We start from the raw sequence: 22850 nt of genomic DNA, 5'->3' as shown, positions 1-22850 counted from the left end.
CGGGCGGAGAGGGCCATCAGGTGTGGACTGGGCCGCCTCGGGAAGGACGTACGGTGGGAGAAGCGACGGAGAGAGGAGATAAGTCGGTGTGGCCTGGAGCAGGGCAGACGCCAAGAGGAGGAGCCGGTCGGTGCAACGTCCCGAGGGAGAGACAGGAAAAGGGACCACGAGGCCACCAAAGCGCCGGAGGAGGAGGAGGGAGAAGGCAGGTGGAGATGGTACGCTGGCCCCGCCCCCGCCCCCACTGCCCATCACCGCCCCCTGCAGACCGTGCCCCGCCCCTCACCCGGTCACCACCCCTGTAGCCCCGCCCCGGGCTCGGCCCGCCTCCGCCCCACCCCCACCCGCGGTCTCTTTCACGCCCACGTGTGGGCATAAAGAGAAGGTGGCTGTAAGTGCTGGCTTTTGCTGCGGCTGTGGGCCTGTCGGGGAGGCGTGGTGGGTAACGCCAAAATACTGTAGGGCGGGGGCAGCTTTGAAATGTAGGTGTTACCGGGTGCTAGTGAGAACCAGCGTCCGCGATGCACTTGGCTCTGTGTCTCCATTGCTTTTGGCCAGTCCTTGGCGAGGTAGGTGCTGTTATCTCCACTTACCAGGTTAGGAAACTGAGGTACAGAGAGGTTAAGCAACTTGGCCGTGGTCACAGGGACACTAAGCAGAGGAGCACACATTGGACACCGCCGTCTTAACCATTCCTCCTGGGCCGTCTAGCCTGCAGCCACCAGCCGCGTGTGGCTGTGAGCTCCTGAGATGTGGCTGGTCCCGGTAGGGACACGCTGTGGGTGTAAAGTTCATGCTGACTTCAAGTAGCAGGAAGAAGAATGTGAACTCATTTTTCATATTGATCACACATTGTACTGACAATATTTTAAATATTTTGGTTGAAATTAAGTATATTGCAAACAATCATCGGTTTAAAATTCACTTGTGGCTTGTGTCACATTTCTGCTGGTCAGTGCTGTTTCACACCTTGTGAAGGGGTGCGGCAGAGACCACAGGTGGGGCTGCCAGCTTTGGGATCAGAATGGTCTTTATTGGTATCAGATCCTGCTTTCAGCAACGACATGATTCTGGGGAAATTAGATTTTCTGAGCCTCTTTTTTCTTGTGAAATGGGGCACTCTTTGTGGAGTTGCTAGTATGAGGAGACATGTGAAGGCTTATGAAGTGGGTGGGTGTGAAGTGATTTCATCGTGGGTTCGATTTGGATTTCCCGGATGGGTAAGGATGTTGAGCATCTTTTGTGCTTATTGACCGTTTGTATATCTTTGGAGAAACGTCTGATCAGTTTCTTTGTCTATTTTTTTTTTTTTAGTTGGGTTATTTGTCTTTTTATTGTTGAGATGTAAGTGTTCTTTATATATTCTGAACACTAGATTCATCAGATACATGACTTGCAAACATTTTTTCCCTTCCTGTGGGTTGCCTTCTCATTTTCTCGATGGTGTCCTTTAAAGCACAAAAGGTTTGAAATTTTGATGAGTCCACTTTAGCTGTTTTATTTTTCCTTGCTTGTACTTTAAAAAAAAATTATTTTATTTTTGGCTGCGTTCAGTCCTTGTTGCTGTGTGTGGGCTTTCTCTAGGTATGGCGAACGGGGTCTACTCTTCGTTGTGGTGTGCTGGCTTCTCATTGCAGTGGCTTCTGTTGTTGCAGAGCACGGGCTCTGGGCTCGTGGGCTTCAGTAGTTGCGGCATGTGGGCTCAGTAGTTGTGGCATGTGGGCTCAGTAGTTGTGGCACATAGGCTTAGTTGCTCTGCAGCATGTGGGATCTTCCCAGACCAGGGATCAAACCCGTGTCCCTTGCATTGGCAGGCGGGTTCTTAACCGCTGCGCCACCAGGGAAGTCCCTGTTAAATCAGAGTGTGAGTCCTCTAACCTTGTTTTTCTCTTTCAAGATTGTTTTGGTTATTCTGGATAGCTTGTATTTCCATGTGAATTTTAGGATTGGTTGTCAATTTCTGCAAAGAAGCCAACCTTTTGATGGGGATTGGGTTTTTCTGTGGATCACTTTGGGGAATATTGCCATCTTAGCAAAATGAGTCTTCCAATCCACGAATATGGGATGACTTTCCATTTACTTAGATCTTCTTTAATTTCTTTCGGCATGTTTTGTAGTTTAAAGTGTACAGATATTTTACTTCTTTGGTTAGGTTCACTCCTAGCTATTTTCATTTTTTGGTGCTGCTGTAAATGGAGTTGTTTTGTAATTTTCTCAGGTAATTCACTGCACGTGTAAAGAAAGCAAACCAATTTTTGTATATTGATCTTGTACCCTGTGACTTCGCTGAATTAACTTACTAGCCCTAATAATTTTTTGTTGTTGTTGTAGAATCTGGTGGGTTTTCTATACACAAGATCCCGCCATCTGCAAATAAAGACAGTTTACTTCTTCCTCTCAAATTTGGACGCCTTTTACGTCGCTTTCTTGCCCGTGTGCTGTGCCTAGAACCTCCAGGGCCGTGTTGAATAGCAGTGTCCAGTTCTGATCTTGGGGCCGTGGCCCCTTTGAGTGTGATGTAGCTGTGGGGTCTGTAGCTCCTCTGCCACAGGTTGGGGAGGCCCCCTCCGCCCTGGTTTGTTGAGTGCGGCTTTTTGCTTTTATCGTGAAAGGGTGTTGGGTTTTTTTGTCAGATGCTTTTTCTGCATCTCTAGAGATTTTACGGTTTTTGTCCTGCCACATTCCCGTTTACAAAATTGCAGTCTGAATTTAAAACACAGTGGTCTCAGCATTCTGTGGAAGGAACAGTGGGCCTGGGTTAGAATGTACTTCCTGATTTTAGAAGGATTATAAGAGAGAATATGTGCAAGGCCTCTAAGCGCACTTGGCAGAAGGTGGGCCTCAAGGAGTACCGGCTGCTGCAGTCCTAGTGCATATATATGTCCAGCCAGCGGATGCGCGGCTTATTCCAAAACGGTGATGACCAGCACCGTGGCCCGCCTGGGTGCTGAGATCCAGCCCTTGCAGCCATGCAGCTGTGTGCCAGTGCTTCAGCCCCCAGATGTCAGCGGGGACTGCGGAGTTGGTGGCAGTAGTGGGGGTTAGTGAGGATGTGGGCTTGTCTCTGCTGCATTCCTCTGGTGGCGGGAGGCGCGGCAAACGTGCCTGGGCCGCTGTGTACTCTCTGGGTGGGCACTGACAGGTGTGCACCTGTCCACTTCCCACAGTCCCTAAGCCGCATCTTACAGATGCAGGGGAGTTGGACACCTGCCCAAGGCTGACAAGTGGTGGAGCCCTGTCCACTGCTGGCTCAGGGCCCACGGGTGGGCATCGTGGCCTGCTCCAGACCAGGACTGGCCCTGGAGGGCTAGCAGCTGGATCGTGCTGCCCAGGGCGGAAGTGCAGGTCAAACCCAGGGACAGTGAGTGCGGGAGGGAGGGCTCAGCTGCACAGGGGTGAGAGGTAGTAAGGGGCTGGTCTGCAGTGATTGTGTTACAGGACTTGCAGGAGGCCGCGTGGGCCTGGATGAAGGCGCCCCTGGTGTTTGCACATCGTATCCTTGCACAGCTTCACTTGTCACGCCCTCTGACAGCGTGGAAGCGCCCCTCTTCCATGTCTGGCCTGGTGTGCTGGGCGAGCGTGTGGTCACAGAGGACCCACCAGGTGCCCTCGGGAGCTGGGGGGCGGAGGGAGGTGGGCAAGCGCTAAAGCCCTGTGCCGGCCCCTCGCGCAGCTCCCAGGCGGCCTTCCGGGAGGAGCCTCGGGCCGGTCATGGGCCAGAGCTTCGGGACGGAGGGGTCGGCGGGACTGGACTTGAATCCAGGGCCTGTCTGCAGTATCAGGAGGCAGGCCTGAGAGCACAGGGAAGCGGGCGGAGGAGCAAGGCGGGGACAAGGGACCAGGCGGAACCACCCTGTGCCTGCCCAGTGCCGCTGTGCAGCCTGCAGGAGGCCAGCGCGGTCCTCGTTCATCCACCAAGCCCGCCAAGTACGCCGGGGCGGGGTGGGGCCGGCCCGAAGATGAGGGGCAGGGCAGGTGCGCCGGGCCTTTGCACGTGGGGGGCGGGTTCTCGCTCCCGGGGCTTAAGAGGGCAAACGCAGGGTGCGCCCCGATGCCCCCCCAAGGCCCCCAGACCCGGCGGAGGGTCGTCAGCTGAGTCCAGTAAGGTGGCTGAAGACCCTGGGCGGAGGCTCCGGAAGGGCGCATCCATGCTCCTCCCAGACCTCTGACCGCTGCATTCGGGCGGGATGGGAGTGCAGGGGGGAGCGCACGTTGCTCTTCGGTTTCACCAAAGGGGATCTGAGACCACAGATGCAACACGTGCCCCGTCTCACGCCTGCCCCCCTGGGGGCCCCCATTTGGGAGTTTCTTCCCCCGCTGTTTTTTTGTTTTGGTAAGTTCTGTTGCTCATGTAGCTGTGCCTGGCCTAAGCGCCGCAGTGTTTGGTTTTGAACTTGATATGTGTATGGTCTCACACTGGCCTCTCATTCCGTGTTGGATTCTCAGTTCCTCCATTTCCGGGAGCTTTTGGTCCATTCATTCTTTGCACGGGCACAGAGCCCGTGATCAGTTCCCCTTAGTGGCTTTTGTGCTGCGACCTGAGGCTGGCTTCTGCCCACAGCGCTCCCAAGCTCTTTCCTGCGGGATGTGGGCAGAGGCCCTGTGGTCACATGGCGGGTGAGTTGTGGCGGGTGTGGAATAGCGGGAGGGAGGTGGGGATCTCCTGTGCGTGAAATGCCACCTTTCCAGAGAGCAGGCTGGGTTCACACCCTCACGGGGCTGCGCTCAGGGTCCCTGTTGGAGTTCTGACGTCATCAACTGAGTGCTTCCAGATGGTGTCTCACCGCGGTCTAACTGGTCCCCTTCTGTGACCTAGGTCCTATCAGTACTTCCACTTTACCGCCAGGGGCCAGAGATTTGCCTTGATCATGGAGTCCCGTCTGCTTCTGGGGGCCCGGGCCCTGCTGGTGGGGGTGGGAGGGGCGGTGTCCTGGGAACAGAGGGGTCGGGCCCCGGTGTGGAGCCGGGCTGCAGTGGCCGCTTCGCTGGCGCACCTTCGCTAGAAGCGTTCCGAAAAGAGCCGCAAAGGACAGATGCACAAGATTGCCAAAGTAGGTTGGAGCCAGACCTGGGGACGCTGGGGCGGCCCTGAAGCGCCCCAGCTGGGGGAGCCTCTCTGCCCCTTTTCCTCCAGGTCAGGGAGGTGTGCTTGTCTACCGAGAGGTGTGGTCTGATGTCAGGCAGGGTCAGTCCCCGCACCCCTAGGGGGATGACCCCTCCTGTTGCTTACCTAGCTCAGCTGGGAGGTGGTCACGGGGCGTCCAGAGGGATGTGTGGGGAGGACCTGTGCTCGGGTGTGGCGTGAGAGTCGGAACCTTCTCGTGTGTCCTCCAGGTGGGAAGAGGAGAAGGAGGGCCCAGGCGGCGTGAAGTGGATGCAGCTGGAGCACAGAGGCCCGTGGTTCGCACCCCAGTATGAGCCGCTTCCTGAGGGAGTTTGCTTCTACTACGATGGTGAGGACTGCATGGGTGGCTCGAGTGACTGTGGCCAGGGACCTGCTTTTGCACCTGGTAACTGGCGGCCACCCAGGCCTGCTCCGTTGGTGACTCTCCCACTGGGGTCTGGGCTGACCCGTGCACCTGGGAGACACTGGCCCTTTGTTCAGGAGCCAGGCTAGGCTGCTTCCAAGTCTGCAGTTCAGAGGCTCCCTGAGACATCAGGGGGGCCCTGCCCATCTGCAGCCTGGCACCCTCTCAGAACTGCCGTGCTTGCGGGGGCGGGGGCTGCAATCCAGTGCCCGATGAACCAGGCGGTGTCCTTGAACTCGCCCAGCTTGGTTCTGCCACCCCTGCCTTCCTGCTGTGCTGGCCCACGTGGGCCTGCATCCAGAAGGACCTTCTGGGGGAGGGCCTGCATCTCTGGGTCCCTGGGTGCTTGGAGCAAGCTGCCCGCAGGCTCCCAGCTGTTACCGTGGGCATGTGCTGACTGGCCCGACCCCGCACTGCCCCTCCCTGGGCCCTGGCCCTCTTCCTCTCCACCCGTCCGGTTAGGAGCGTCTGCTTAGTTGTTTTTTTGTTGTTTATTCTTTTGGCTGCGTTGCTGCACGTGGGCTTCAGTAGTTGCAGCGCGTGGGCTCTGGAGCACAGGCTCAGTAGTTGTGGAGCACGGGCTTAGCTGCTCTGTGGCCTGTGGGATCTTCCCGGACCGGGGCTCGAACCCGTGTCCCGTGCATTGGCAGGTGGATTCTCAACCACTGCGCCATCAGGGAAGCCCCTTCTGCTTAGTTTTGTGCTGCTAGTTTGACCTGTTTCCCCTCATTTTCTGCATCTCTGCTAGGGTAAGCCTTCTGAAGGTGGCCCTCCGCCTCTCCTGGGTCAGACCAGGCCCTCGGCAGGGCATGCGTGGGCACTGCACACAGGCCAGCCTTGGTCGCTGGCAAGTCGTCCCGGCTCCTGCCAGGCGCTGCCACAGGGAGGCCTTTGTGGACGGCAGGAAGGACTGCCTCCCCTCCTTCCCCTCCTCTCTCGCTGGGGCTCTTGTAGTGCTTGCCTCCTTGGGGGATCTGGTGACCCCGTGGGCTCCTGCTGGGTCACACGTGCCTGTCCCTGGGGGACACTCGGCCAGCACACACAGCCACGCTTTTTCTTTGTTCACCGCGACTCCATCGACGTGGTTGTTGGTTTAGAATCTGGTTTTCCGAGCTAGACTAGATTCCGTGACTGTCAGAGCCCGCCCTGTGCCTCGTGGGCACCTGGGCGGCCCAGACTTGGGGAGGGGGCGCTCACAGGGCAGGAGCTGAGCCCCTCGGGCTTTGGCTGCTCAGCTAGTTCTCTGTCCTCCCAAGAAGCTGGTTTTGGGAAGAATTGTGCTGTTTTATCCCAAGTGCCTTTTGCTTACTATCAAAGTAACGTATATTTGTTTTTCCAACGTTTGTGATAAAAATCTTCAAACATACACAACAGTCTAGAGAACTCCGTGGTGAAGCCCCTGCCGGCCTTCGCGCTGCTGTGCTGCGTCCCTGCCCTCCGCTGAGCCGTCTCTCATACTGATTCTTGGAGTAAAATGTCGGAAGTCATTGGGCAGATGGGAGGGTGTTTAAAAGGTTGCAGCTGCTACAGTTATTCACATCTTTCTGCTTCGGAGCCCTAACCTTTGTCTTACTTTTACGTTACGTGGCGATGTGTGTCCTAAAACTTCTCGTGTTTTTCTATTTTTTTTTGCGGTACGCGGGCCTCTCGCTGTTGTGGCCTCTCCCGTTGCGGAGCACAGGCTCCAGACGCGCAGGCTCAGCGGCCATGGCTCACGGGCCCAGCCGCTCTGTGGCATGTGGGATCCTCCCGGACCGGAGCGGGAACCCACGTTCCCTGCGTTGGCAGGCGGACTCCCCACCACTGTGCCACCAGGGAAGCCCCTTCTCCTGTTTTTCAACTGTAAATTTCCATGTAAGCGTAGCAGCAAAATAAATCATTAAAGCAGTATAAGCGTGAGCGATTCTGGCCGCTGACGCCTCTACAGAGGCCTGGCCTGTGCTCCAGGATGCTTAAGCCACACCTGTGCGTAGCTGTGCTTGTCTTCTTAAATGTAGAGCTTTCTCTTGAACTAAAAACGTCGGCTATGTTACGATACAGTACGACGTGTGTAACCAAGCGTGACTTAAGGGGCAGGACGTTGTGGGTCGGCTCCCTAAATCAGTGTGTCTTCCGGCGTCTCCAGGGAAGCCCAGGGACTTGAGCCTAGCAGCTGAGGAGGTTGCCACGTTTTATGGGAAAATGCTGGATCACGAATATACAACATAAGAAGTTTTCCAAAACAACTTCCTTAGTGACTGGCGGAAGGTACGTGCTGTGCGGCCGCGGTCTCTTGGTGTCGGCCTGCTGCTGTCAGATGCTTGCCCACCCTCACTTCTCTCCAGTGGCTGGAAGGCCAGGCAGAGCCGAGCTTGGAATCCCTAGGAAAGGGAGGTTGCGGGGTGCCAGGAGTGGCATTTTCTGGCCCCTAGGAAACAGAGATACTCGTTGGCAAGCTATCTGAAGATAAGGTGCTGGTTGCTTTTTTTTTTCTCATTAAAAAAAACAAAACTGGGTTCTGTGCGCATGTGCACTCATCTTGGCTACACCTGTGGACTCCACCCTCAGAAAGCGCACCCCAGACCCCCTTCCGGCTGCTTTGGGCAGGACACCCGCGCCGCCTGTGTCCCCTTCCCGGCTGGCGGGCGCCTGGGTTCTGCCACAGGGTGTGGTGCGGTCTCACACCTACCCCTGCGGGGACCTGGGGGTTGGTGGGGCTGTGGGCTGTGTGTGTGTGTGTGGCTGGACTGGGGACCACCAAGCACGTGTGTGTTCCGCCGCGCAGGGGGCGCTGGGCCGGCTTCCCTGGTGGTGAGTGAGGGGCCCCTAGTGCCATGCACGGTCCACGCAGCAGCCAGAGGGGGCGGTTCTTCAGATGCGGCCACGTGGCCCAACTCCGAAGGCCGCTAGGAGGAAGCACTGGGGCCTCAGCTCCCCGCCTGTCCACCTGCACACCTGGGCCACCTGCCTGAAAAGGCTCTCTTTGGGGGACAACTGCAGAGGCTGCGGGTCGGGGTGGCCTTGGTGTCTTTGCCCGGAGTCTCCTCCTCCTGCTTCTGGGATGTCAGCGTTCCCTGTGGAGTGGGACCCCTGCCGCGGTGGGGGAGGGTCCCTGCTGCTCCTGGGACCGTTGCCTGTTGGATGTTGAGAACACGTGTCTGATTTTGGGGCAGGAAATGACAGCAGAAGAGAGGAAAGTAATCAAGCATCTGGACAAGTGTGACTTCACGGAAATCCACGGATACTTTGTGGACAAGACCGCCGCCCGGAAGGCCCTGCCCAAGGAGGAGAAGCAGGTCGGGCTGCTCAGGGGCTCAGTCTGGCGTGGGCCCCTGGGGCCTTGCGTGGGAGGCTGCTGGTATGCAGAAGACGACCCCCTCCTCTCACAAAAGCCGTTCCTGTGTGATTCTTCTAGACGAGACCGCAGCAGGGTGTGGTGAAGGGGCCTCTGATTCCGCTCCGTTATTCTCAGACACTTTTGAGTTAACGTGCCCCTAAACACATTTAAAAAGTGCTCCGTCCACCCAGAGCACGGGGGACAGTGACCCCGCCGTGTGAACTAGTGGCTCCGTAGTTCATGCTCCGTGGTGACAGTGGACCAGCACAGCTGCAGCCGGGAGCTGGGGGGTGGGCGCCCCGCCCTGCGCTCGGCCTGCCTGCCTCGCTGGGCCTCCTGGGGTCCCGCAGCAGTGAAGGGGCCCTGTCGAGGCTTGTGTACCTGGCAAGCGTGGGCACCAGTCTCGTCCTGTCTCTTCACCACTGATGCCTACACGCTGTTCTATGAATGCAGAAGCTCAAAGAAGAGGCGAAAAAACTTCAGCAAGAGTTTGGCTACTGTATCTTAGACGGGCACCGAGAGAAGGCCGGCAATTTCAAGACCGAGCCCCCTGGGTCGTTCCGGGGCCGCGGCGACCACCCCAAGATGGGGATGCTGAAGAGGACGGTCCTGCGGAGGACGTGACCATCAACTGCGGCATGTGTGCGCGGGGCGGGGGTGGTGGTGGTGGTGGTGTTTGGTCCTGCCTCTCACCCGGGGGAGTGGGGCCCGATGCAGGGTGTGTCTCCGTCACTCCAGGCTCTGTGGGCCGGGCGGGAGGGCACCTTCCCCACAGATGGACGCTCTGCGGCAGCCCACGTGCTGTTTGCTGAACCAGCTCTTGTCACTCTGCCCCCTGCTTGAGGTTTCACTCCACCAAGAGAGCGTGTCCATGTCCTTCCAACACAGTTTTCCGTAGTTGAGGTGATCGAGATGGTCTGGTAACACGTGAGCGTTCGGAACTTGCGGGCCACGCTCCAGCAGGAGCTTCTGTCCCTCCGCCGCGTGGACCGCGGCCGAGCCGGGTTGGCAGAAGCATCCTGGGAGCCCGGGCCCATCAGGAGCCCAGCGGCGGCTCGTGTCCCGTGGGGCTGCTGAGCTGGCAACGTGTGTGGCCTTGGGGGTGGCCGTCCCGGTTCACGTGTGGGAGCAGCAGCTCTGAGTGAGCCCCTCACACGCCTGGCGACACAGAGGCTGCGACGTGAGGGTGTGGCCTGGGCGAGGAGGCACCTGCAGTGCCGGCGCAGTCGCAGGAGGCGGTGGCGTTTGGCCGGTGTTTCGGGGAGCAGGGTCTCACGTTGTCGGGTCTGGGTCACTCTCCTGCTGCAGGGACTCCGAAGTACCCGAGCCTCCGGTAGGTCACCGGTGGAAGCAGGTGCGGTGCGACCGCATGGTCACGTGGCTGGTGGCGTGGACAGAGGACGTGCAGAACTCCATCAAGTACGTCATGTTGAACCCCAGCTCCAAGCTGAAGGTGAGCGGCTCTGACCTGCTGCCCCCGGCTGGGCCGGGCTGCTTCGGCAGGGAGTCCCTGAGGTCGTGGGTGTTAGCAGGCCAGTTTTGAAGTGATACCGTGTCCAGCGGCCGTTTGTCTTCAAAAGCAAGGGATTTAGATTTACACTGTCTTTAAATTTCGCGGAGTTTGGAGTCTGCTCTGCGGCCCTGAGCCGAGCGGGTGAGAGTGGGCCCGGGAGGGGGGTCGGCAGTTGCCTGTTTGAAGGGATCACCAGGGTTCTCTCTGCTACTTGCTCCCTTCGTTAGGGGGAGAGAGACCGGGAGAAGTATGAAGTGGCTTGGCGCTTGAAAGGAGTTGTGGGCGAGATCCGTTCTCAGTACCGGGCCGAGTGGAAGTCCCAAGAAATGAAGGCGAGACAACGCGCCGTGGCCCTTTATTTCATTGACAAGGTGCGGATGGTTCCAGGCTTTCCCGCCTGCTGTTCACAGATGCTCCAGTCGGTTGCAAAGACCTGGTTGGATGGGCAGCTGGGGGAACCGTGGGGCTCGTGTGTCCTGAGCCGGAGCCTCGGGCAGGTGGAGGGGTGGGTGTGTGCCTGAGTGCGTACGTGTGTGCGCCCGTCTGTATGTTGTGTGCCTGAGGGGCGTGTCCGTCTGTGCCCCTGTGTGTGTGCACCATGCCCTGATGGGCCCCGTCCGCTCAGCTGGCGCTGCGAGCCGGGCATGAGAAGGAGGAGGGCGAGACGGCTGACACGGTGGGCTGCTGCTGCTCCCTGCGCGTGGAACACGTCCAGCTGCACCCAGAGGCCGATGGCTGCCCGTACGTCGTGGAATTCGACTTCCTGGGAAAGGACTCGATCCGCTACTACAACAAAGTGCCGGTGGAGAAGCTGGTGAGCGCCTGGTGTGGGCGGTGGGTCGTGCCCCACGCTCGCCCCTGAGATCTGGGCGCTCTCTTTTGGGGAGCATTGGGAGGGCGCAGGGCCACGAAGCCCATTTGCCTGTCCCGTCAGGCTTGGTGGCAAGGCCGAACGCCCGTAGGCTGAACTGGACCTGCCCTCCAAGGCGCCAGCGCCGCCATTGCTCTCCTGGTGGGTTAGGGTGGCATTCTAGAGGCCAGGATTCCAAGAGCAGGGTGTTGGCAGGGCCGTGCGCCCTCTGCGGCTCTGGAGAGAAACCTTCCAGGCCCCCTGGCCTCTGGAGGTGCCCGTGCATCTTGGCGCGTTGGCTCGAGGCTGCGGCAGTGCAGCTCTGCCTCCGTTGTCCCCGCGTGTCTGTCTCTCTTGTGAGGACACAGTCCTGTTGGAGTTGCCCCCCCACACTGTGACCTCGTCTTGACTCATTGCATCTGCAAAGACCCTATTTGTGAAAAAGGTCACGTTTTGAAGTTTTGAGAAGGACGTGAATTTGCGGGGGACACTGTTCACCCCAACGCACCTGGGAAGGGTCTTCTGGCCGCTGGGCATGCAGCTCGCTGTGGTCACTCTGGCGGTGTCCCCGGTCTCCCCTCTGTGAACGATGAGCTTCAGGGGTTGAGCCTGCTGGCTGACGGCCATGCCCACAGCGCCTGGCCTCGCCCCTGCCGATGGAGGGACGGATGAAGTTGGCGGGGGGGCGTGGGGGGTTAAGTCTCTGGTTTGCAGAGGGCTCTGATGGGAAATCAGGATTTCCACTCCTTCTGGAGTGACGAGCCCTAGAGTGTCAGTCGCCCTGGCCTCCGTCCGGGTGGGCCCCGTGTCACAGCAACGAGAGCAGACCCAACACTGACCACCTGCAACTTACCCACACCTTACACAGACATGGCTGCCCGAACACAGAAAGGGAAGTGTGGGGAGACCGTCGAGGGTGACAGAGAAACACCCACTCGGGAGGGGCTGCACAGCGCGCCCAGGCATCTGAAATCTGTTCCAGGGCATGAATTGGTGGGGAGCCACAGGTGAAGAAAGGGAGAGGCTTTCCTTGGGGCAGGAGAAGGGGTTTTAGTAACAAGATAATCACCATGTATCTCAGTTCAGGCCGCTCTGATAAAGTACCTGGCCTTGGCACCTCGCTAACAGTGTTTCCGTCTCCTGGTCTGGAGGCTGGAGTCGGGGGCTGTGAGCCGGTGAGGCCCCTTCCTGGCGTGGCCGTGCTTTCTTACTGTCCTCACGGGGCAGAGGGCGAGGGAGCGCTGGGGCCACTTTCCTAAGGCACTAGCCCAGTCAGGAGTCAGGGGACTCGGGGGTCGCGGTGCCGAGAGCGGGGGCTGTTCCGTTCACTCTGGAGCTGGGCACCTGGTGTCCAGCCCCGTGGGGCACACACAGAGCTGCATGGAGAGACAGGCCCAGGCCGACACAAGCCGGGAGAACGTTTGCGCTCCCTTAGAAGGACGGAAAGGAAAGGGAGGGTGGAGGGAAATTGGACAAAGGGACCTTGAAGGTCCTCTGAGGCGCTGTGGTGTCAGACGAGTCTGACTGTGGACGTGGGGCCACCTGGAGGGACCCGGCGTGGGTGACGGAGGAAGGAGCCAGGGTGTGCATTGTGAGGGGACGGCGCCAGCCTCACGACGGACAGCAGCCTGGACACGTGGCGCGTGACCCTGCGGTGGTGCTGACTGCTCCCTGGGAGAAACCCAGTCTGCTGATCTCCCAGTTCTGCCGCACATTTGGCCCTTCGCGCACCTCGTTTACCTCCATCTCCTTGGCCCCAGGAGGCTTCCTCCTGGCCGGGGCACGAGGGGGTCTTTGTGAAGGCTTCTTCTCTCTGCCGCAGGTGTACGAGAATCTGCAGGTGTTCATGGAGGACGAAGGCCCTGGGGACGATCTTTTGGACAGACTGACCGTAAGCCTGGGGGGCTCAGAGCGGTGCTGATGAGGTGACCCAGGGCTGCAGCGCGGCTCGCCCTGTCTGTGTCCAGAAGGGCCAGGCTGACGCCACGGGGCGAGCGCGAGCGCCGACTGGCACGTTCTCTTGCACGAGAAGGCTGAGGGCCGTCTGTCTAACCACCAGCTTCCTTCCACCCAAAGGTGTTGGGGGGGGCCGGGAAGAGTGCTATGAAACTGTCCCCAGAGGAGACCACGTTTTGAGACCCACCTTCTTCCCCGTGTTCAGACCGCCAGTCTGAACACGCACCTGCAGGACCTGATGGATGGCCTGACGGCCAAGGTGTTCCGGACCTGCAACGCCAGCCTCACCCTGCAGGGCCAGCTGAGAGCGCTGACCAGAGGTGAGAGTCCCTGGTGTGGGGACAGGGCGCCCGCTTGTGGGCTGGTGCCCAGCTGCTGGGTTGGTACGGGATGCCTCGTGGCCGGTGTCCAGGGCAGAGTGGAGCTCCCCTGGCCTGCGGGGACGGGCCAGGGATGTGTAGGTCCCCAGGCCGAGCCATCCCCGCAGGGCCACCCGCACGGTCAGGCCCCCTGCCCAGTCTCTGCGTCTGCTCCTCGGCAGAGTCGGTTTTGAAGCGCCTGTCCAGCTCTGCGTGTCCCCCCATTGTGTGCGGGAACCGTCTTCCTGCCACTCCCACCCCCAGCGGGGGCTCTTGGACGTGGGCCTGATGCTCTCGGGGGGGCTCTGGGGAGACCTCTTCTCTGCCTCTGTTGGGAGGCCCTTGGACTAGGTGCGGACCCTGAGTCCTGTCCTGTGAGGTCCTTCCTCGGGGCGGCAGCGGCTGTTGTCCTGTGGCTGCCGCTGCGTAACAGACTCCTGTTTTCTAGCTGAAGACAGCGTAGCCGCTAAGATTCTGTCTTACAACCGAGCAGATCGGGCCGCTGCCGTTCTCTGCAACCATCAGCGGGCAACTCCCAAGACCTTCGAGAAGTCGATGCAGACGCTTCGGTCGAAGGCGCGCGGCGGGCACGGCGGGAGGGCCTCTGGGGCGACTGCGCGGCTCCCCTCCTCTTCCCTCCCTGGGAGCGCACGGCCCTCGGAGGGGCTTGGGCACATCAGGGCTGCCCGGGGCCAGGTGCTGACCAGGAGGGAGCTGGCTAAGGGAGGGCCAGAGGCCATCCTGCGTGGCCTTCTGGTGTGGAAGGGCCTCTAGCCCAGGAGGGAGGTCAGCGGAGCAGGGGGCCGGGTCTGGCTGGAGCAGGTGGTATGTCTGGGGCCGCTTGGCCTCACCCTGTCCCCTGGCCACAGAGTGACCAGTCAGGACCAGCGCTCCAGCACCCTGAATGGGCAGACGGGTACCCAGGGGACCTGGTCAGCTGGGCCCTTGCAGGGCATAGGGCCTGCAGGCTGTGGACGGTGGTCCCTGGGGCTGGACTAGGGTAGGCAGGAGCTGCCCTGACTGGGCCCCTCTTCTTTGCAGATTGAAGCGAAGAAGAAGCAGGTGGCCGAGGCCAAGGCAGAGCTGAAGAAGGCAAGGGCCGAGCACAGATGCAGAGGGGACGGCAGGTCCAAGAGGCAAGTGTCCGGAGGCCTCGGCCCGTCCTAGTCGTGGGGTTGGCAGTGAGCCTGCTTTTGTCTTCACCAGTTCTCTGGTTTTCTTTTCAATCGTATTTTCTGATTCAAAAGATACAAACTATATTTGCGCCAAAACGTGAAGCGGTGCGGAAGTGCAGAGGAGAAGCGCCTGGACTCGGGCACCCGAGCTCTGGGCCATCGGTTCTCTCCTTCAGAGGCTCTCGGCTCTGGGCTGCGGGCGAGCGGTTCCGGCCCGTTCACAGAGCTGCGCAGCCATCGTCACCGTACATTGTAGAGCGTCTCCATCACTGCAAAAAAGCCCCCTCCCCTCCCCCAGCCCCTGGACATTCGCACGAATGGAATCCCACCATCTGTGGACCTTGTCTGGCCTTTTTCGTTTAGCGTAATGTTGCTGAGGTCCACCCGCGTTGCAGCCCGTCAGTGCTTCAGTCGCCGAATATTCCGTGTGTGGCCAGACCACGTTTTACTGTCCATGTGTCTGGACGTTTGGGTGTTTCCACTGTGTGTCTTTCGTCGTAGAATTGTCGGGTTACTCTGTAGCGCCAAGGTTTAGCGTTTTAAGAAAGCGCCACCTGCTGTCCAGCGCGCTCATGTTCTCACCGGCCGTGCGCTGGGCCCCAGTTTCTCCACATCCTCGCTGGCACCGTTCTCGTCTTCCCTCGTTTTGGTTACAGTCCAGCGGATGTGGGTTTGCTTTGCGCTTCGCCGCTGGCTGACGACGGGTGAGGCTCTGTTCTCTGCTTACTGGGCGTTTGTGTGTGGTCTTTGGAGAAATGTCTGTTCAGTCCTTTTTCCGTTTTTCAGTTGAGTTCTTTGTTTTTTTTACTGTTGAGTTACAAGAGCTCATTATTCACTCCAGATACGAGTACCTTTTCAAATATATGATTTTTTTTTTTTTTTTGGCCGCGCCACGTGGTATGCGGAACTTCCCCAACCAGGGATTGAACCTGCGCCCCCTGCAGTGGAAGCGTGGAGTCCTAACCACCGGACCACCAGGGAAGTCCTCAAATATATGATTTGAAAAGACTCTCTCCCATTCTGTGTGTTGTCTTTTTACTCTCTTGGTAGTGTGCTTTAAAGCACAAAAATCTTGATAAGTCTAGTTTTCGTTGCTTATTTTTTAGGTATCATGTCTAATAAGGCTTTGCCTGACCCGAGGTCATAAAGATGCATTTCTAGGTTTTCTTGTAAGAGTTTTATAGTTTCAGTGTTTGCGTTTAGGTAGTTGATCATTTTGAGTTATTTTTTGTACATGGTGTGAGGTAAGGATTCCACTTCCTTTTTGCTCACGTGGACCTGGTTTTCCCAGCTCCACTCCCACCAGCTGAATGGTCTTGACACCTTGTGGAAGATCAGCTGATGGCAGGTGTTTCTGGGCTCTGTTCTGTTCACGTTCATCTGTCTGTCTGTCTTCCTGCCAGTACCACTCAGTCTTGATTCCTGGAAGTTTGAAATCAGGAAGTGTGAGCTCCAGTTTGGTTTTCTCATTAAAGATTGTTTTGGCTATTCAGGGTCCCTTGAAAATCCAGATGAATTTGAGGGTTGGCTGGTCACTTTCTGCAGGGAAGTCAGCCTGGATTTTGATTGGGGTGCGGTGACGCTGTAGGTCAATTTGGGAAGTACCACCTTCTTAACAAGGCCAAGCCTTCCAGCCTGTGAGCACTGGGGTGTCTTCTTAGACGTATCGTTCTTCTTTCATTTCTTTTAGCAAAGTTTTGGAGGACAAGTTTTGCACTTCTGGGGGTTAAGTTTATTTGAAAGTGTTTTATTTTCGTTGCTGTTGTAAATGGAATTGCTTTCTTAATTTCACTTTTGGGTTGTTCGCTGCTGGCTTTGTTGCATGTCCCCGAGCCCACCCACAGGTTCAGTGATTCACCAGGAGGACTGCCAGGACTCGGCATTGAGCTGAGATCCCTCACAGTGTCAGGACACACGGACGGTTCTCAGGCCCGCGGGCCACTGCACACGGCTCATTCCCACTCCCTGGGCTCGGAGCCGGCGCTTCCGCCCTCCTCCCCAGGGACCAGGATCTCAGGAGTGCTCCCCCTCGTTGTTACAAAATCATGTTCGTGGTCAGTCATCATAACTTTGCGTTGCTTTCTTTCCCAGACCTTTCATCTGGGTTTTGTGCACAAGGGGCAGAAGTGTTGCCACAGAGAAACGTTTGTATGCATCTGGGCCAGAAAGACACACCACATCCAGGCGCTGGTGGGATGGACGCTGGATTTTTCACAGAGGTTCTCATGTTCATGCAATGTCTGCGTGTGTACGGCTGTAGCCTCCTGCTGATCCAGTGAGCAGCAGAGACAAGATGGGCTGCACCTGGGGGTCCACCTGCCCCGCTGGGCTGTGTGCCGGGGCAGCCCCCTCCCCTGCTACGGGCTGCCATTACCTGGAGAGTCTCAGGTGGAGCGCCGAGGCATCCCTGGGGCGGCTGTCCCTGTGATGTGCCCCCCTGCCCCCCGCTGGCACACGTGCGGGATCCACAGCCTGGGCCGCGGGCAGTCTCTGCATCAGACACACGGCCCGGCGCACTTGACTTCTGACTGCCCCGCCCGAAAAACGGGCCTTTTCCTGGGGGCCTCTGCAGGCGACCCCACGGTCCAGCCAGCAGCTATGTCTGCATGGTTAGGGTCCCACGAAGGGGTGTCCTAAATCTGCAAAAACCCTGGGGTCTGAGGTCCAGTCCTGGAGCCTCCGTCCCACTCGCTCTCCTGCTGCAGACGGTGCTGGGTTTCTGCCTAGAGTCGGGCCCAGGCAGCAAGACCCGAGATTCCCAGCAGACCGGTCGCTTTCCTGCAGCAGCAAAGTGGAGACGCCGCAAGTCCAAGTCACAAGGCTTCCCTGAGCCCTCCGTCGCTTGTCCATCCGGAGGTTAGAAGTTGATCTGCTCCAAAGGGCACACATCAGGCCGGGTCACCAGCCTGGGTCCCATCTCACGAGAGCTCGTTAGAAATCCACCCAGCTCTCCAGACTCCAGGACGTGTCTCCCTCTCGGGAGAACCCCCTTCCTCACATGGACTCCTTCCCCAGAGATGTCAATAGGCAAACTCAGAGTAAGAAACCCTCGTTTATGGAGATGTGTTTGCTGCACTCAGTTTGAATTCTAACCCTCCCACAGGCTGCAGAGCACGGCTGTTGAGTCCCCTTGACACTTTTCCTGCGCATCCTTTCTGATTGGGACGATTCCTCTGGCATTTATGAAGTTACATGGATTTTCCTTCTTCTTTTGGCCGTGCCGTGCGGTGTGTGGGATCTTAGTTCCCCGACCAGTGGAAGCGCGGAGTCTTAACCACTGGACCGCCAGGGAAGTTCCAGCCATTTCACATTTTGTGTCAGCTTTTTACTCTGCGTCCAGATGCGGTAGCCACAAAATACAGAGCCACTGCAAGAACTGTACTGTTTTTCTTTTTTTCTTTTTAATATTAAGTAATTTATTTAGGCTGCTCCGGGTCTTAGTTGTGGCATGCGGGATCTTCATTAGTTGCGGCACGCATGCGGGATCTAGTTCCCTGACCAGGGATGGAACCGGGCCACCTGCAACTGGGAGCACAGAGTCTTACGCACTGGACCACCAGGGAAGTCCCTGTCCTGCTTTTTCTTACTGCTGATTTTTTCAAATCCCTAGCAGGTAAACCTTTACAGGGTTGACGTTACAGCTGCCTGGGAAGATCCCAGCTGGAATGGGGGTTGGGGAGGGAGCGGGGAGAGCAGCAGTCTTTTCTAAAACTTTGTTCCAGGCTTTTCTGCTTGGAGGGGAGAGCCGTGTAAACTTCTAACATTTTTGGCCGATCCAGAGCTCCGTTTTGGGAATCTTTGGGTCCTTTCTCCCACCTGGAGAACAGAAGCCCAGGCATCACCTGAGCTGTATTTTCGCCCCTCACTTCAGCCGTGGTGGTCAAAAGCAGCCTGAGGATCTGAGCCCAGTCAGCTGGGGTTGGACCTGTCACCTCCAGGCCCGCCTTCTCACAGCAGGCAGCAGCTCTCCTGCTGTGGCACACTGAGCGAGACTCTGGGCCACTCAGGGACCAGGGGCGTGTCCTGCCCCAGCCCTTCGTCCTTCCTTTCCAGAACAGAGCTCGTGCCGTGTTTCATGGGTCACAGTGCCAGCGAATCCCACTTTCCCGCTGACTCCCCAGACCACCTGTAGGTTCAGTGATTCCGTAGGACTCACAGGACCCCGCACGGTCACGGCTGTGACTCGTGCAGTGAAAGGTCACGTGGGCACCCTCTGCCTGGCACATCCCGACCTTCCAGACTCCGGAGGAAAGCAGGAGTTCAGCGACCTGTACTGTCGGTACACAACTTCGGGCTCCGTGAGCCTCTCTCTTCTTACTGGTTAGGGGCGTGGGCGCCCTCCCGACATCCAGCCTCGTAGGCAGGCCTTTCTCTCCAGGGTTGGTCGGGCCTGCTGTGTTGACTCGTCCTCTGCAGACCACACAGAAGTAGAGTTGATGCGTGTGGGTTGGCCTCACACCCTGCACCCCACTGAACTCGCCTGTTAGCCTTAGCAGTTTCTTGGCGGATCCCTTCGGGTTTGAGGGATCAAGCAGACAGTTTGCGTCTTCCTTTCCAGCCCGGACGCCTTTTACTTCTTCGTCTGCCTGGTGCTCTGGCTGGAACCTCCAGCGCAGATTGAGGGCAGGTGGTGTGTGTGGACCCCTCGTCTTGTTGCCACCTCACGGGCCGAGCTCTGACTGCTGAGGAGGACGTCAGCTGTGGGTTTTCTTAGGTGCTTTTATCAAGGTGAGGACGTGCCCTCTGTTGCTTTTGTCGAGGTTTGTTTTTTTCCTGGAAGGTGCTGGATTTTGTCCGATGATTTTTCTGTATCTGCTGAGACGATGCTGTGTTGCACTAGTTGGATTTCGGGTGTCACGTTCTTGCATCCCAGGGATAAATCCTGTTCGCTCGTGGTGCAGAATCTCTTTTATGCATCCTGGATTAGGCTTGCTGTTGTCGTGACGAGGATTTTTGCTTCTGTATTTACACCGGATAATGGTGTGTGGCTTTCCAGTGACGTCTTTGGTTCAGTGTCGGGGTGACGCTGGTCTCGGAGGGACATGGGAAGCGGTCTCTCCTCTTCTGTTTTGTGAAAGTTTGTGAAGCGTTGGCGTTAATTCTTCTTTAACCATTTGGTAGAATTCACCAGTGAACGCCTCTGGGCTTGGGCTGTTCTTTGTGGGAAGTTTTAAAATGGCTGAGTAATCGCTTTGCCTGTGTTCCCCGTCGCGTCAGCACTGGTGGCATGTCTCCCGGGAGCTGGTCTGCCCCACCAGGACACGGTCGTCTGTGGTTTCCCTCACCTTCCTGGTTTCTAGCGGGGTGCCCCCTCTTATTCGCGGCTGCTGTGGCTGTGAAAGCATGAAAGATTCCTCAGGTGCAGGCAGGTGCTTCTTAGTCGTGGGGTGAGTGTGTGAGAATGTCCGGCCATTAGACCGAAGGGTATTCATGTTCAGAGGCAGCTGCTGGGAAGCCTCCTGTGTCCTCCAGGAGGACTTGCGTGCGCCCCCCGCCCCTCCCCTCTTGGTGGCATCAGCAGCCACCTGCCGTTGGCCGCTGGCACCCTGGCGTTCGGTTGGTGCCCTGGTGGCCACTGCAGAGTGGTGCCTGTGGCTGCGGCCCACCCTTGTGCACAGCCTGGGGAGAGATCCCGCCTCACACGCTCCGCTGTAGTGTCTGTCGGGGCCGCTCAGCCTCTGAGAGCGGCGTTTCCTCCACCTGCGGTCCTTCCACACGTGTCCAGGTGGGTTCAGAGCCGGAGTTCCCGGAACAAGGACTGGGGTCAAAGTTCACGTGCACGTGGATGTTGTGGCTGTGCCTGTCCCGTGTCCTCTGCAGGGTGCCCTGTCTGGCGTCTCAGGAAGGGCGTGTGGAGGGTGAAAGGAGGGTCCTGCCTTGATAAATCAGCTTTTCTCTAAGACAGTAGGGATCAGGACTGAGCATCTTTCACAGGTGTGAAAAGGCTTTTGTATCTGATTCTGTCCTTTGCCCCCTTTCTGTTTGCTTGTGGCCTTCGGGTGCTTCCTGTGAGGTCAGGTCTGGATGGATGGTGCCTGCTTCGTGCCCAGGGGGTTCCAGCCTCCTGGGACTCCCCCGTCACTGGGCTTGCCTGGCCTGAGTGGAGCTGGGTGGTGCCAGCATGGGGGCTTGTGCCCCTCCTTCTCTCGCCAGCTTCCTGGAGAAGAGGGGACGGCTGCTGGAGAGACTGGAGGAGCAGCTCGGTGTCGCCTGGTGCGTGGGCCCAGGCCGCCGTGCCCACTCATGGCCTCGAGGAGGGGACTGGACCCCTGAGTGGCCCCAGTTCAGTCCCCTGGGCCCTGTGGTCAGCACAGGTCTTTCCTGTGATGGGACCCGACTGGCTGGTGTGTTTAATGCTGAGCCCTGGGTCACTGGTCCTCTCTGCCCGAGAGCTCTGGGGCAGTGGAACGCTGGGGTGGGACCCCAAGCTGCATACCAGCCACAGAGAGCCCAGCCTGCCCACTGGGGGTGGGGTGACTGGGTCGCCTGTGTGCCCTGTAAGCGTCCCCTGAGCACCCCGCTCGGAGGACAGCTGGGCTGCACTGGGGTACACGGCCTCCTCCCTGCTGCCCTGGGCTGGTGGCCATGCTGTGGGTGCTGTGCCCAGGAGGAACAGGTTGGGTAGCCTGGTGTCCTGACCTCTGTCCCGCTCCTCCCAAGAACCCCGGTCTCCCCTTGGCAGGTGTAAGAGGTTTGGGGTGCCCGTGGAGAAGATCTACAACAAGACACAGAGGGAGAAGTTCGCCTGGGCTCTCGACATGGCAGGCGAAGACTTTGAATTCTGAATGAGCGTCTCTGTGCCTCGTCGGAACTTATTTTTTTTCACCATTAAAGCAGATTGGGGAATTTTGTACAAAGTAGTGTCTTTTGTGTCGTCACACAGAAGGTGGCTGATGCCCGGCCGGGTGCTTTCAAGTGTCCCCTCCCCCATCAGGTGTCCCCTGGCCTGGCTGGGAGCTGGCGTGGCTGCGTGCCTGGTCCCAGGCCCTGACTTGGGGAGGGCCCGACTGTCCCGTGAGAGGCCTATGCCTCCCCACTCCCAAACTCTGCCCCAGCACCGGGCAGGGACCCCCTCAGAGACGCTGCACCTGTTACCTCAACAGATGGGACGGCGGGGCCCTGAGTGCCCATTGAGCCTGTCTCTCCCTGGTGGGCGGGCGAAGTCCACGTGTCCCCGAGAGAGCAGCTGGCAGCACGTGGGGCTGTCCTGAGTTCCAGGCCAGCAGGAGCTGTGGTGTCTGTGCCCTCAGGCCACCTGGTGCCGCGCACAGGCCCTCAGGGGCTGGTTTTGGAGTCACAGGGAAAGATCTCGGGTGGGTGTGTGGCACTCAGTGGCCAGGGACATATGGGCGTGGCTGAGGATGGATGGGAGCGTCACTGATGTGGGGTGGGAGGGACATCCCTGCCGCAGCCAGGCCTGCGGTCTGCCTGCAGGCTCCTGGAGCTGGAGGTGGGCAGGGGCTGGGAGGTGTCTTTTTTCAAATTCTAGGTTGGGGGGGCAGATAATTTTTCTTTGTAGTTTATAGGTCTCTGGCTCAAGAGGCATCTCATCTACACCCAAACCAGGTGAAACTCACCAGAGAAGAGCCTTTGGATGGGACTTCCGGGTGCCTTAGGGGCGGGCATGTTTCGTGTGGAAGGAAAAGTGAGTAAGCATGGCTACAGCGTGGAGTGTAGAAAACTGAGTGGTCCCAAGTCTGCAGATCCTTGTCATCCCCTGGGGCTCTCTGGGCCCTCGCCACTGTCTGCAGTGGACTCCCTGTTTACCGGACCCCATCCACCCCTGTCTCCCAGCTCCTAGTGTGTTAGGGGATCTTCTTTCTGTGGCCTCCTGGAAAAAAAGTTTCATGAACAGCAGTGAAAAAATTTCAGTTTGCACGTCTGAAAATACTGTCATCCGACTGTCACACTGGACTCACGACTCCATACGTGTAAGCTTACAGGTTGCAAATTATTTTCAGTTGTAACTTTCAAAGCATTGTTCCGTTGTCTTCCGACTTGGGACGTGCTGTTGGGAAGTTCCCCGGGATCTGATTCCCAGTGCTCCGTGGGATCTGCCGTCTGGCCTGCCGCCTCTGAGGTCTGCGTCACTGATACTCGTGTGTTCTCCACGACGAGACTCGGCATCATTTTCCTTTGTTGTTTGTGGAGGG

General features: G+C 58.2%; 1 protein-coding gene across 1 annotated transcript; it reads left to right on the top strand.

Annotated features, from left to right (window-relative positions):
• Positions 1 to 7694: 7694 nt before the first annotated feature.
• TOP1MT (DNA topoisomerase I mitochondrial) lies at positions 7695 to 21482 on the top strand. The gene is given in 13 exon segments (XM_024741293.1): positions 7695 to 7775; positions 8681 to 8803; positions 9298 to 9451; positions 9454 to 9484; positions 10153 to 10297; positions 10585 to 10728; positions 10983 to 11171; positions 13030 to 13098; positions 13369 to 13483; positions 13971 to 14098; positions 14564 to 14658; positions 20851 to 21041; positions 21358 to 21482. Coding segments are annotated over 13 exon segments (1575 nt in total). The 5' UTR covers positions 7695 to 7709.
• Positions 21483 to 22850: the final 1368 nt, after the last annotated feature.

This window comes from Neophocaena asiaeorientalis, unplaced genomic scaffold, assembly GCF_003031525.2.
Source record: "Neophocaena asiaeorientalis asiaeorientalis breed wild unplaced genomic scaffold, Neophocaena_asiaeorientalis_V1.1 scaffold177, whole genome shotgun sequence".
Classification (NCBI taxonomy): Eukaryota; Metazoa; Chordata; class Mammalia; order Artiodactyla; family Phocoenidae; genus Neophocaena; species Neophocaena asiaeorientalis.
This window is presented reverse-complemented; position numbering and strand designations above follow the sequence as displayed.